This window comes from Chionomys nivalis, chromosome 22 (genome assembly GCF_950005125.1).
Source record: "Chionomys nivalis chromosome 22, mChiNiv1.1, whole genome shotgun sequence".
In the NCBI taxonomy this organism is placed as follows: Eukaryota; Metazoa; Chordata; class Mammalia; order Rodentia; family Cricetidae; genus Chionomys; species Chionomys nivalis.
Window position 1 is genome coordinate 14,453,330 of NC_080107.1, and position 14,117 is coordinate 14,467,446.

Below are 14,117 nucleotides of genomic sequence, written 5' to 3' on the forward strand. Positions count from 1 at the left end.
TAAAGATTGCTTAATTTTTAATGCGAAGCCTTAGTCTTTAAATTATATAGGTATTAAGAATTACTGGTCAATAATCATCCATGTTTGTCAAACTTATAGTTAGACTAATCAGGTTGTTTAGATTCATTCTGCATAGATAGGCGATCTTCAAACACTTCAAAGAACTGTAGAATATGGCATTTAATTAACTTAGGATTCTGTTGACATAAGACACGACTGCTTCTGGCAGTCCTGATCTGTTCCTGAGAGAATTTTGGGCACTGAAGATACTCTACTTGGAGTTTGTTTCCTTCTTGGCAAAATGGGCATGTGGACAAAGAACTGCCCCTATGTTGACTACTGACAAAATGCACAGTATCCAGACTGAACAAGAAGGATACAAGCAAAAAGACTGCCAAACCATGCCAAGACAGTTTAAGACAGTTTTTAAAGTTTTCTTGACTCTGAAAATGGTCTGTCAATTACTCTAGGCCTTAGCCAAAGTCAATTTCCCCAACATTGCGAACTTTGGGTAATTGCCCAGGTAGCCAGTTGTCTCTCGTTTCTTTTGGAAGTTGCTTGATTGTACTTTCCCTTCTCAGGCCTTTGATGGAGTTCAAAACTAGATAGTCATAGTTACTTTCCTCTCATGTCTTAACCAAGCCATTTTTATTATAAGACTTAGACTCCTTAGACTATGATAAGTATTGAAACCTTTAGCATATGTTTCTTGTTTGATGTTGCTGATGCTGGTTGTAATTCTAATTTTTATGTATGTTTTTACCTCTTCTTTTCCCTGGGCAATACTTGACATTTGTTCTTATTGTATATAGTTTTGTATTATGCTTAGAACTCTCTTATATAGACAAAGAGGGAGGTGCTGAGGGAACTCCTTCAGCCAATAGCCTTTAGGATACCAGCCCACTTTGTGTGTGTTCTCATGTACTATAAATACAGATGAAAAGCATGGGCAGACCTCTTGGCTGCTGGATTCAGTTTCAGTTCTCAATGCATACAGAGGACTGCGGTTGGCTACTATTTCTGTGAGTTTATCCCCTAAGAAATACACCTTTGTTATACTCCATTCTGGGCTATTTTGGAACTCTTTTGTATACCAACAAACTATTCTCAACAATCACATCTCCCCAAAGAGAGCCATGCAAAAGAAGCAGAAGAAAATGGGATAAGTTCTTCTTTTGTTTATTTGTCCCAGGAACTAAAAAAAAATCAGCTTTATGAAAGCATGATCTTCCCCTTGACAGATGGGGCTGTACATTGGCATCGTGCTTTCAACCAACAGTTTACATTTCAAGAGGAAGTTAAAGAAAGTGATGAGAAGACAGCGCTGTCTATTTGTCACACGTTGTAACACTGATACAAAAAATAGTATTCTGATTAGCAGCTTGATTGGCAACCCATGTAACCCTAAATAGTACTACAAACCCAGAGAGTGCACTTTAACACACAGTTACTTTTGGCAAAACCATATGTACAATTTTGAACAAATAAATACATAAATACAATCATTCATATATAACAATATACCTAAAGGTCAATTATCACCAAGCGCGTCTAGTAAATTATTTCTTCCATTCACAAGTTACCTGTTGCTTATAAAAAAAGTATCTTCACCTTTACAGAAATGATACAATCAATTCCCGCACTGAACCCACATATTAGGAAAGGTAGAAAATGATTTCCAGATGCTGTACATAAATATCCCATTGTCTTTTGTTAGAAGAAATTTGATTGAAAAACTCCTTCCTCGGCTTCTCTGTAAAGAGTTCGTTTCCCCTCCGTTTCTCATCACATAAGGGGTTTTGTTCTCCTGTATTTAATCAATATTCAAATCAAAAATGATCTTCATGTTTTGAACCTGGTTATTTAAAAGTACATTGTTACATTTTCATATAGTGAAACTGTTCCAAGAAGACACAAAGCCACATAAATGAGGCACCAAAGAGAAAGCATTTTTTTCCTCTAAGAAATAAATGAAGACACTTTAAGATTATAGATGCTGATGTCATCTAGTACATAATGAAGAAATAATGGGGAGTTAGACAGTGTTTACAAAATTTTTTGAGTGACTTCTGGTTCAATAGTGCCATCATTATTTTCACTATATTATTGCAGTGCTGAGGACTGAACCCAGAGCCCTTTGTACGCTAGGCAAGTGCTTTACCACTGAGTTACACCCCCAGCCCCAGAATACTGTCATTATTATTTTTTTCTTAAATAAATGGTAAGAATGGCTTAATAAATAACCTTGACAGTAATTTGAAGAGTTTCTTGTCATAGAACTAACAAAAGTAGAAAATTAGAGCTTTTCCTTGATAAGTTAAACATTTTTTTTTTGAACATCCAAAAAACAAAGAAGAGCAAACATGCTTAAGGCTATTGAAATCCTGGACAAATGGCCTTGCCTCATCGACTTCCATGCAGAGGAAAATGTTACACATCAAGCAGATTCTAGCTGTACATACACTTGAAGTGAAGAAAAAACCTCTTTTAAAATATGTACATGTAATCGTTGATGTCTATTTACATGTTTGTCATACGGGCACTATGAAGCATAAAAAAAGATAAGAAATAGTTCTTTAAGACACGATTTTCTGGTGTTTGCTTCTTTTCAAGACCAGGGCTCTGTGCATATTTCACACATAGGTATAAAACAATTCATAGGTGGACACACATGGTTATTATAATGTGAGATTCTTTGACATGAAAAGTGACTTGGCTGAGCAGGGTAGATGCAAGGCCATAGTAGGAGACAGAGACTGCATTCAGCTGTGCAGCTGGGAGGCTATGAGGCTTTCCTAGTGATTGGTGCTCACAACGTTTGAGGCTGGGTGATGGGAGGGTGGCTCAACTTACCCTGCTTCACCTCTTCTCTGAACCCTTGACATTGCTCAGGGATCAAATCAAATGAAAAAGCGGGAGGACCTGTGTCATTTAGTACTTTGGGACTAATGAGAGATCTGGTGTTGCCTAGCAAGGGTTGATGAGATTATAGGGGCTCCATTTCTATCTTTTGTCTCCCTATCACTACCACCATCAGCTTCTATGTGGGTATTCCAGATGTCAAGGTGCAAATAAAATAGATAAAAGGAACACTTTTAGCTGCGGGTCTTTTTTTGCATGACAACGATGATTTCCCTAATGAATGGAAGATGTGCTGAGTGCTTACTCCTCTTCTAAGGAGTAGCTCTACTCATCCTAAAAAAATTGAAGAATTCATGGCAAATGATTCCTATGATTTATGCAAAGCAAACGTAAAACTCCTCCCAAAGCAAAGCAAATGCTTTTCAACATTCTGGGATACCAAGGCAACACACCAGAGTGACAAATTTGTCACCCAAATGAGAAACATGGCAGAGATATTGAAGCTTCCACAATCAGCTAACTTATAGCCAAGGAAATATCAAGTCTTGGAAGAATTAGGTACACTGAGAGTTCACAGTCAATCTTTATTTGGGTAAATTGTTATATTAAGATGACGTTCCACAACTGATGACCATCTTTATAATGACTGTAATCATTTTAGCATTTAGCATAATGCACGATACATGGCATTACGTAGCACCTTTTAAACTAAAGATTTCAAAATACTTATTAGCAAACATGATTTGCTCTCACAGTACCTGTGAGGTAGATTTTCTGTTTAGCCATTTTGCAAGTGAGCATACAGAAGTACAAAAAAAAAAAAAAAAAAAAAAAAAAAACCACGAGACGCCTGTTCATAGGGTCCGTGTAAATGTGTGGCATCAGTGGGATCTGAACTCAGGCTTCCCTGTTCTTCCTTCCCTTGGATCTCAGCCACAGAACCTCCAGAACATCTCAGAACAGCTCTGCTGCTAAAAGTATTTAAATGCTTTAGATGTCATGAGCATATTACAGGGTTTCTTTTTTTTTCTTTTTTCTTTTCTTTTTTTTTTTTTTTTTTTTGGTAGCAGGGCCACATCTTTCAATTACACTGGTACCTGTTAAAGGTTTTTCTCACATGCTTTGCACACATGTGAGAGGGACATTGTGCACTATTACTAAGCTTATGCTGGTTACAATGGATGCCTAGATTTGCATTTTATCAACTGCTATGTATTGTTTCTGAACTTCCTACTAACTTATTTTCTACACATGGAGACATACACCTGCCTGATCAAAGAACTGTAAAATGCACTTAAAGACATTATATGGAAGGAAGCAGGTGACTAGTACATTTGGCAGTCTCCTCGGTGGCACCATGTAATATCTGTTCTGAAAAAAAAATGTGTTTATTTGCTTACTTGGAGTAGCATTTTATGTACATCTCACCTGCTGGCCAGATTTAATCCTTGAAAGTATAAGCCTACGTGTTTTCTATTCATACAGAATAATTGATTCTCAAGTTTCAATTCCCATCTATCTCATCACAATCTCCCTACCAGGGATAAGATAAAATCAATTACTGGTAGAATCACGGATTCTGTATACATTCCGTGGCAATATATGCAAAATTCCAAAATCACATCCAGTGTGCCTTCCTGACTATGTATCTTTTCTGGCTTGTTTTTTTTTCCCCCCCTAAAGAGTTACTATTTATTTTTGCAGCAATGATATGAAGACCTTAGTGTGAATTTCCATTTCCTGACCCAGATTTTGATCTCAGATGCGCAGAGCACAAATCCTAGCAGTTATTTAGAGTCACTTTTGGAAACAAATGACAACGTCTTAGGACCTGAGAATAAAATCTGGCCCTCCTAACGCACTTACTGTTTCCATGACTGAGCCCAATACTTGTAAATTAGTGATCCAAGAAAGGAACCAGGAACAGGAAGCAAAGACTTTACAAAACCCCTTACCAGTTCATTTTCCCTTGGTGACACCCGCAAAATACCAACACCTTAGTCTCCATTGCTTAGAAAAGAAACGTATGTACATCAATAAAAACCCTAGCATCTGAGATGCTTCTTGCTTGACATGTCGTTCCAGATCCTGTGCATTTCTTCTGGAGAGATCTGGTGGACGGTGATGACGCGGCGGTACCTACACAAACTGTAGGCCATTTTCCAGTGGTTGAAGCCGCTATTCTGGAAAGGGTGTATGCCTAGCTTTCGAAGACATAGTCCCACGTACACATCTTCAAGGTGAAGCAGCCTGGTATGAAGGGAGGTTTTGTAAATGAGTTCAGCCACATCAGCGGAAAAGATATAGCCAGTTCCCGAACAGAATGGCGGGTAATTGCTGTCAGGGTACAAATCCCGAGGCATATACCACTTACTGCGGACATCCCGGATGGGCCCACCGTTGATGACGTAACCAGTAAAATACCTTCTTCTCGGCTTGGTGGAGGGTTTCAGGAGTTTATAAATAAGGTTGTCCATGTTAACAAAAATGTCACTGTCTGTCTTCATGACATACTTGGCCTTTGAACAGAAAGTGGCGACCCATCTCATCCCCATTAAGGTTTTGAGGGTGAGGTTGTGGTAAGAGTCAATGAAGTCCTCTACGATGATGTCATGGAAGATCTGACTCTCTTGCTCCACCATCTGGTTCAGAACAGGATCAGCATTTTTGCCCAGGAGGAAGAGAGTGGCTATCTTGATCCCTTTGAAGTTGTTCTCATCCCCCCAGGTCTCCCGGATGGCCTGGCGCGCATCAAATTCCTTGTGTGTGGTGCTAATGAGGATCACAAGGAAAGGAATGTTTTTCTCACATTTGTTGGGCTCATTTATCAGAAACTCAAAAGAGTGGGGGTTTATAGGTCGAGTTCTTATGTTGCCAAAGGTGAAGTTTTTCCGGGCAACTGTTAGGTGACTAAATGGCTTTGAGCCAGTGTAGGAAGAAGTAGGTCGCGTGATGCTCAAGTACCAGAGAGCGCTGGCCCAGCACACAACGGTCAAAACATAGAGGCAGGAGACCTTTGAAGCCATGGTCTTGAGAACAGGTCTAGTGCAAAGACTGAAGAACACGTCTTTCGGGCACGAGTTTCGCGTCCTTTTGCAAAGGCAGCATATTATTCAGCAAGCAATGAATTCAGCAGGAGAGGAGTCGGTTGCTAGGTGTCCGTGCACCTTAGCTATGCTCTGGTTTCGTAGCACTCACTTCTCTCTCTTCCCACCCTAATGGACGCTCCATGCCTCAGAAATCTTCCTTGGAACTCTGCAAAATCAATAAAGCACAGTTGTATTCAGGTTTACTTAGCCATGTTCATATTCTTGAATAAATACAATAAAGGCGTAAGAATTATCAGTGATGACAAAAACAAACATGGCCATTCATTTCCATAAGCCTTAAAAAAAAAAACCCTGACATAACCTCCTAGCTTCTCCTGTGGCATGAACAGAAACTGTTTATGCATATTTATATTTAATACATGAATACACTGACCATGAGCACGAGCACCAGGTGGCTAGTTACCTAACATCAGTAACTTCCTGGAAGGAATCTTCTTATTTAAAAGAGGCTATCATTGCACTTAGACACTGTTGGGCTCTCAAAACTTTCTGAAAAGCTCACACACCATTCATATCTCTTCTACTTGTCAAACTTTGAGCTTCTAATTGCTTGATTTTGATAAAGAAATCAACTCTTAACATTGCTTTGCTTTCTCCCATTGTGCATTTGGAAATGTCTTGATCACTGCCTGCAAACCTTTGCTAGTACTTTGCTTTCTTAGCTCAGGCAGGAAGAACTACTGCCTGGTCCTGATCTGGCACTGGGCACAGCTCTTACCCTCCCTCATAATGAACAGCCAAGAGAAAAAAAAGACTGGAATTTCATAACTCTAACGACTGATCAGAAGAATGGTACCTGAGTCTTATATATCACTATGGGAAGAGATATGCCTTGCTAAACTGCCATGGATATCATTAGTAGACTACTATTTAAATTTGATGGCAAGAATCTTAAATACTGTGTATGTGGGGGCCAGCCATGATAAGCTAAGTCTGGGAAGGTCACCCAAAGGAAGTTCTTTACTTCCAACCATTATCACCTGGGACTCTGGCCATTGATGAATTTAAATGGAGTCTAGAGTCTCCTCTATACTATGCTCCATGTGTCTTGACTGAATACTTTAAACTATGGTCTCATTGTCTAAAAGGAGCAAAAACCCAAGGAACATAAAGCCAAACTTCAGAAACCATAAGGCAAAATAAATCTTTCTTTTTTGTATGTTTTCTCGGAAGTACTTTAGTTATAGTTACATGAAAATAGCCAATACATGGAAACTACCAACTTAGCATCCTGGTTATGCTGATTTCAGAGTTGTTCTAGTACAGGATTTTCAGTTTTCAATGTCCTTATATATTTCCTTAAGAAAATTACACACTGGACATTTCCATTCATTCCTTTTTTAAAAAACTGATATGTGGTTATACACATTGGATGAGTATAATGTGAAGGACAATTAAGTTTAAAGTCCAAAAATTCAATGACTATGTGACAGAAGACTATAGATGGAAGTTTCTGGCCCACCTGGTCCCATAGTCATTCAGTCCCAAAATAAACACACATTGGTTTGTATTAATTATAAACTGGTTGGCCCATTGCTCAGGCTTATTACTAATTAGCTCTTACAATTTAAATTAACCCATAATTCTTATCTATGTTTAGCCATGTGACTTGGTGCCTTTTCTCAGTAAGGCATTCTCATCTTGCTTCCTCTGTATCTGGCTTGTGACTGTATCTCTGCCTTTCCTCTTCCCAGAATTCTCCTATTCTGGTCACCCCACTTGTATTTCCTGATTTGCTACTGGCCAAACAGCATCTTATTAAGCCAATATAAGTGACATATTTTACAATGTACAAGAGTAGTATCCTGTAACATTTCCCATTTTTTCTTTTCAAAACAAGAACTCTGAATGTAATCTCCTTTGTTTAGTTTTTTCCCTGACCATTATCCTTAATAAATTGTAGCCAATATTCTAAACAAAGACAAATTAAAGTTTTAAATATTTCAAAAAGTTTCAAAGTGTTCAAATGAAGTTGTTCTTTAAAACATTAATCATTTCTAAAATTGTTATGGGTTTTCTAGAGCTTATAAATATTATCCCAGTCAAAAATATGTGTCAGATTACAAAGTACATTCATAAAAAATATTTCTGTTTCTTTCAGTTTATTTATATGGTGGATTACTTGAACTGATTTCCATATATTGACCAATCCCTACTTCTCTGGGATGAAGCCTACTTGGTCATGTGGATGATCTTTTTGATGTGTTCTTGGATTCTGTTTGCAAGTATTTTATTGAGCATTTTTGCATCTATGTTCAAAAGGAAATTTGTCTGTAATTCTCTTTCTTTGTTGTATTTTTGTGTGGTTTTGGTATCAGGCCTTCCAAAAATAAATTGAGCTCTATTTCTTCTGTTTCTATTTTGTGGAATAATTTGAGGAGTATTTGCATTAGGTTTTTTTGGAGAATGTTGCAGAATTCTGTGCTGAAACTGTTTGGTCATCTCATTAGATAACAGAAAAAAAAAAGGCCTGTAATAAAATACAATACTACTGCATTAGAGAAGTGTTGGAGAAAGTATGGATACAAGAAACATACTTTAACATAATAAAGGTAATTTTTAGCAAGTCTATTTACTATAGCCAACATCAAATTAAATGGAGAGAAACCCAAACAATCCCACTAAAATCAGGAACAAGACAAGTCTGTCTACTCTCTCCATATCTATTTAATAAAGTACCTGAAGTTCTAGCTAGAGCAATTAGACAACTAAAGTAGAACAAAGGGATACAAACTGGAAAGGAAGAAAGCAAATTATTGCTATTCCCAGGTGATATGATAGCATACATAAGCAAATCCAAAATTTCTACCAGGGCATATCTATAGCTGATACACAACTTCAGGGAAGTAGCTGGATACAATATTAACAAAAAATAAAAAAATAAAAATAAATAGTAGCCTCTTATAGACAAATGACAAACAGACTGAGAAAGTAATAATTGTAACGACATCGTTCACAGGAGTCACAAATAATACAAAATTTCTTGAGGGTAAATCTAACCAAGCAAACGAAAGACTTGTATGATAATAACTTTAAGTCATTGAAGAAAAAAATTAAAAAAGACATCAGAAGACGAAAAGATCACCCATGCTTATGGTTTGGTAGGATCAACATAGTAAAACAGCCACCCTACGAAAAGCAATCTACAAATTCAACACAGTCTCCATCAAAATCCCAACACAATTCTCTACTGACCTTGAAAGGAAAATACTCAATTCCATATGGAAAAACAAAAAGCCCAAGATAGCTAAAACAATCCTGAACAATAAAAGATCTGCCAGAGGTATCAATATCCCTGATTTTAAGCTGTACCACAGAGTTAAAATAACAAAAACTGCATGATATCGGTATAAAAACAGACACCTTGATCAATGGAATCAAATTGAAGACCTACACATAACTCCACACACCTACAGACATCTGAATTTTGATAAGAAGGCAGAAATACAAATGGAAAAATAAAGCGCCATCAAAAATGCTCCTGGTCTAATTGGATGTGTGTACATGGAAAAATGCAAATAGATTTATATCTATCACCCTGCACAAAACTCAGTACAAGGGAATCAAAGACCTCAGCATAAAACCAAATACACTGAACTTTAGAGAAGAGAAAGAGAAAAAATAGCTTGAATACATTGGCACAGGAGAAAACTTCCTAAACAGAACACAGATAGCACAGGCACGAAATCAACAGCTAATGTGTGGGATCTCATGAAGCTGAAAAGCTTTTGTAAGGTAAAGGTCAATGTCAATCAGACAAAGTAGCAGCTTACAGAATGGGAAAAGATTTTTTTTTTTCGAGACACGGTTTCTCCGTAGCTTTTTTTGGTTCCTGTCCTGGAACTAGCTCTTGTAGACCAGGCTGGCCTCGAACTCACAGAGATCTGCCTGTCCCTGCCTCCCGAGTGCTGGGATTAAAGGCGTGCGCCACCACCACCTGTCTGGGAAAAGATTTTTGTTTTGTTGGTTGTTTTGTTTTTGTTTTCATGAAAAGGTTTCTCTATATTACAGCTCTGATTGTCCTGGAACTTGCTTCATAGACCAGGCTGGCCTGAAATTCAAAGACACCTGTCTGCAACTACCACCCAAGTCCTTGGATTTGAAAAGGTTTTAACAACTCCACAAAAAGATGGAGGGCTAATATGCAAAATATATAAAGAACATAAGAAAATAGCTATCAAGAAAACTAATGACCCAATTAAAAATGAGGTACAGATCTAAACAGAATTCTCAACAGAAGAATCTAAAATGACTGAGAAACGTGTAATGAAATGTTCAACATCTTTAGCCATCAGGGTAATGCAAATCAAAATGATTTTGAGATTCTGTCTTACATCTGTCCTAATAGCTAAGACCAAAAACACAAGTGGTAGTGCTTATTGGTGAGAATGTAGAGCATGGGGGAACATATTCCATTACTGGTTGGAGTGCAAACTTATCCAATCACTATGGAAATCAATATGGTGAGAAAACTGAGAATTGATCTACCTCAAGACCCAGTTATAACACTCTTAGGCACATAACCCAAAGGATGCTCCATCTTACCATGAAGACACTTGCTCAACTATGTTCATGGAAGCTTTATTCATATTAGATAGAAACTGGAACCAACCTAGATGTCCCTCAATAGAAGAACGAATAAAGAAGACATGGTACAACCAATGAAGTATTACTGAGCCTTAAAAAAAAAAATGACATCATAAAGTTTACAGGCAAATGGACGGGACTAGAAAAAAATCGTTATGAATGAGGTAACCTAGACCTGAAAAGACAAACACGGTATGCACTCCTTTCTAAGTGGATATTAGCTGTTGAGTAAATGATAATCATGCTACAATCCACAGACCCAGAAAGGTGGAGTCAACAAGGAGGGCTCTAAGGGAGATACAGGGCTCTCCTTGGGAATAGGAGCGAGAACAGATTTTCCCAGAGGATTGGTGGCGGTGGAAATGAGAAGAGGAGGGATCGGGTGTGTGGGAAGGAATGGACGGAGAGAATACGTGAAAGACAACTGAAACTGAGGGACATTGGGGAGTCGATGTGAGAACCTAGTGCAGTAGAAAAAGCCCAGGATTCTATGAGGGTGATCCTAACAAGGACTCCTAGGAATGGAGGATTCAGAGCCTGAACCAGCCATCCTTTGTAACCTGTGGTGGAACTGGGGCACCAACTTAGCTACAAAACCTGTGACTCACAATCTATCCCACCTGCAAGATGTGCTGGGGGAATGTAAGCTCAGAACTCATGGGAGTGGCTGACCAAATGAGGCCCGCATCATGAGAGGGAACCCATTCATGACACTGCTTGCATGACCAGGAACCAGAAACTGGATATCTCAGAGACCTATGATAGAAAATAAATATTATTAAAATGATTTTCTAATTATATATAGATACACACACACACACACACACACACGGTTTTCGAGACAGGTTTTCTTTGTGTAGCCCTAACTGTCCTAGAACTTGCTCTGTATACCAGAGTGGTCTTGAACTCACAGAGATACTCTGCCTCCCAAGTTCTTGGATTAAAGGTGTACGCCGCCTTACATACTCATAGTTGGGTACCTAGGCCAACTGCCATCAGAGAAGCTTCCTCCAGCAGCTGATGGGAGCAGATGCAGAGATTCACAGCCAGACATTAGGTGGAGAGAGAGCCCACATTGGAAATCCCCATTGGGTTCCTCCCATTTGGGGCTGAAGGAACTCCATAGAAGAGGGGAAGAAAGAAATGTAGATGCCAGAAGAACATGGCCCACAGACATCAATTAAGTGAGGATCAAAGGGGATCAGAAAGATTGAAGCAGCAATCAAGAAGCCTGTATGGGTCTGAGTTAGGTCCTTTGTGTATATGGTTGGATTTGTCTGTTCTTGTCCTTTTTCCTCCTATTGAGTAGCCTCACCCAACCTTGATACGAGGATTTGGGCCTAGCCTTATTGTATCTTGTTATGCTGTATTCAGTGGATATCCCTTCCAGGCCTGCTTTTTTCTGAAGGGAAATGGAGAAATAGATCTAGGGGGAGAGGGGAAGTGTGGGGGGCTGGGAGGAGGGGTTCTTTGGAGGAGTGGAAGGAAGAGAAACTGGAGATGGGATGTATTGAAAACAAAAACAAACAAATAAATAAATAAATATTTATTCCTCCCTAGTAAGAGCAGAATTCAATAGCCCTGGAAGGCAGAATACTAATTTTATCAAAGTCTCCTTCAGGGACAACTACAAGCTTGGGCTGGTAAGTTTTTACCAACTTAACAGTAACTAAAGTCACCTGAGAAGGCAAGAACGCAACGGAAGAATTGCTTCCATCAGATTTTCCTGTCGGCATGCCTGTGTAGCATTTTTTTTAATAAGCAATGAATGTTGGAGGATTTCGGTGTGCTGTGGGTGGTTCCATCAGAGGAGGTGACTCTGGGGTGTATAATGTAAGAAGCGGAGCAAGCAAGTAAGTAGTTCCTCCGCGGTCTCGGCTTCATTTCCTGTCTCCAAGCTCCTGCCTTGGTTTCTCTTGGAAATGGACTGTAATCTGTAAATCAAAATAAACCATTTCTTCTCAAAGTTGCTTTTGGTTATAGTGTTTATCAGATCAACAGAATGCAAACTGGATGTGTGCTTAAATATACATGTTGAAGGAATTTAATTGGGATTGTGGGTGGAAAAATCGTAATTCTAAATTTGATGCCATATTGAAACAAAGAGGCAAGATACGCAACACCAGAGATAAAACCCATACTGTTGTCTAAACTTAGAGCTAACTGAGAGATCAACAATAATTCATCTGTTTTTTTGTTCTAACTTAATAACAGAGTGGTTTCAAGCCACATGACTTTGGGTAGAGGCAGGCATCCATTCTGCTAGTAGCAAGAGCTCTGTAACAGAAAATCCACTATTTTTGGTCTCCTGGAGAACATTTCTGCTTTAAGGCACACTAAAGCTGATAACAGGAGGTCACGATGAATGGCTTCAAGCATATATAGAAGTTTCGATACTTTAGAGCAACTGGTTCTCAACTGTTGGGTCTTTACCCCTTTGCCATTACATATCAGATATCCTGCATATCGAATGTTTACATTACAATTCATAATAGTAGCAAATTTGCAGTTATAAAGTAGCAATAAAAATAATTTTTATGGTTGGGGGTCACCACATCATGAGGAACTGTATTAAAGCGTCGCAGCATTAGGAAGGTTGAGAACCACTGCTTGAGATATAAGAAAAGAAACTGAGAAGAACTAATAGTGGAGAATGTAGAATATGGGCCTTTTCAATTTCCCGTACACAAATACTGATCTCATTCTAATTACAAACGCTGGTGAATGAGTCTCAAGATTGGAAGCCAAACTTTTCTTTACCATGCTCTCACTTTGGGTTTCCCATTCTTACAAGCCTAACTGTATCATCCTCCTATCCCTAGCCCTTGTATACTTCCCCACTAAATTGTGAGCCCACTATTACTAAGACGTCAAGGAACTCTGAAACAGTCTGATGTGGAGCCAGTCATCTTCAGGGGAAATTAATCAAACGAGTAATGGAGAATTTCTTCAGTTGTTTGATATTCTTTTCTACGGTTCCTTTCCTGTCCCTACAGAGTCAAATTACTATCCCCCATTTCACAGCTGTCTTCATTCAAAATTTGTTCATTCATTTGTGAATTCACTAACCGTGAATCTACCAATTAATCAAATACTTCTAACGCCTTTTAGCTACAGAGTATTGGGAAAAGAAAACTTGGACTCAAATTGCTGTCTTGGGAAGTCTTAGGCTAAGAGACTTGATTTGAAGCAAACAATTAAAATAATTGTCAACATGGGGCTTTTGGAGTGCATAGGAGTGAGCTGGAGAAAAGAACACTTGAGAAAAAGGCACAGAAAAACTCCAGAGGCCATTTTTTGCACAGGCCACAAAATGGGCCCCATTCTTTATCCATCCTAGAGTCAAGCAGTCATGGAACAATGAATGGAGTCTGGGAATCAGAAACAGCGAGCTAAGTGGAAGCTTCAAACACAACTAGGAATTATCTCGAAGTGGTTGCACAGACAAAAGGAAGAGCACATTCAAAGAACGTGATGTGCACAGGAGACTGGAGAGTTGAGTAAAGACAGAGGGCAGGTTGGTGGCGAGTGTAGGGAGAGGCGGGCTATGGAGAAATA

The 14,117-nt window shown here is 38.8% G+C and overlaps 1 protein-coding gene across 5 annotated transcripts in view; it reads right to left on the reverse strand.

Annotated features, from left to right (window-relative positions):
- Window positions 1–1,169: 1,169 nt before the first annotated feature.
- The window catches only part of B3galt1 (beta-1,3-galactosyltransferase 1), a 489,297-nt gene continuing 476,349 nt past the window's right edge, over window positions 1,170–14,117 (reverse strand). For all 5 annotated transcript variants that reach the window (XM_057755705.1, XM_057755706.1, XM_057755704.1 and 2 more), the window contains one exon: window positions 1,170–6,117. In XM_057755705.1, the coding sequence (XP_057611688.1) occupies window positions 4,908–5,888 (981 nt within the window). In that variant the 5' untranslated portion in view covers window positions 5,889–6,117 and the 3' untranslated portion in view covers window positions 1,170–4,907. The remainder of the gene's footprint in view (window positions 6,118–14,117) is intronic.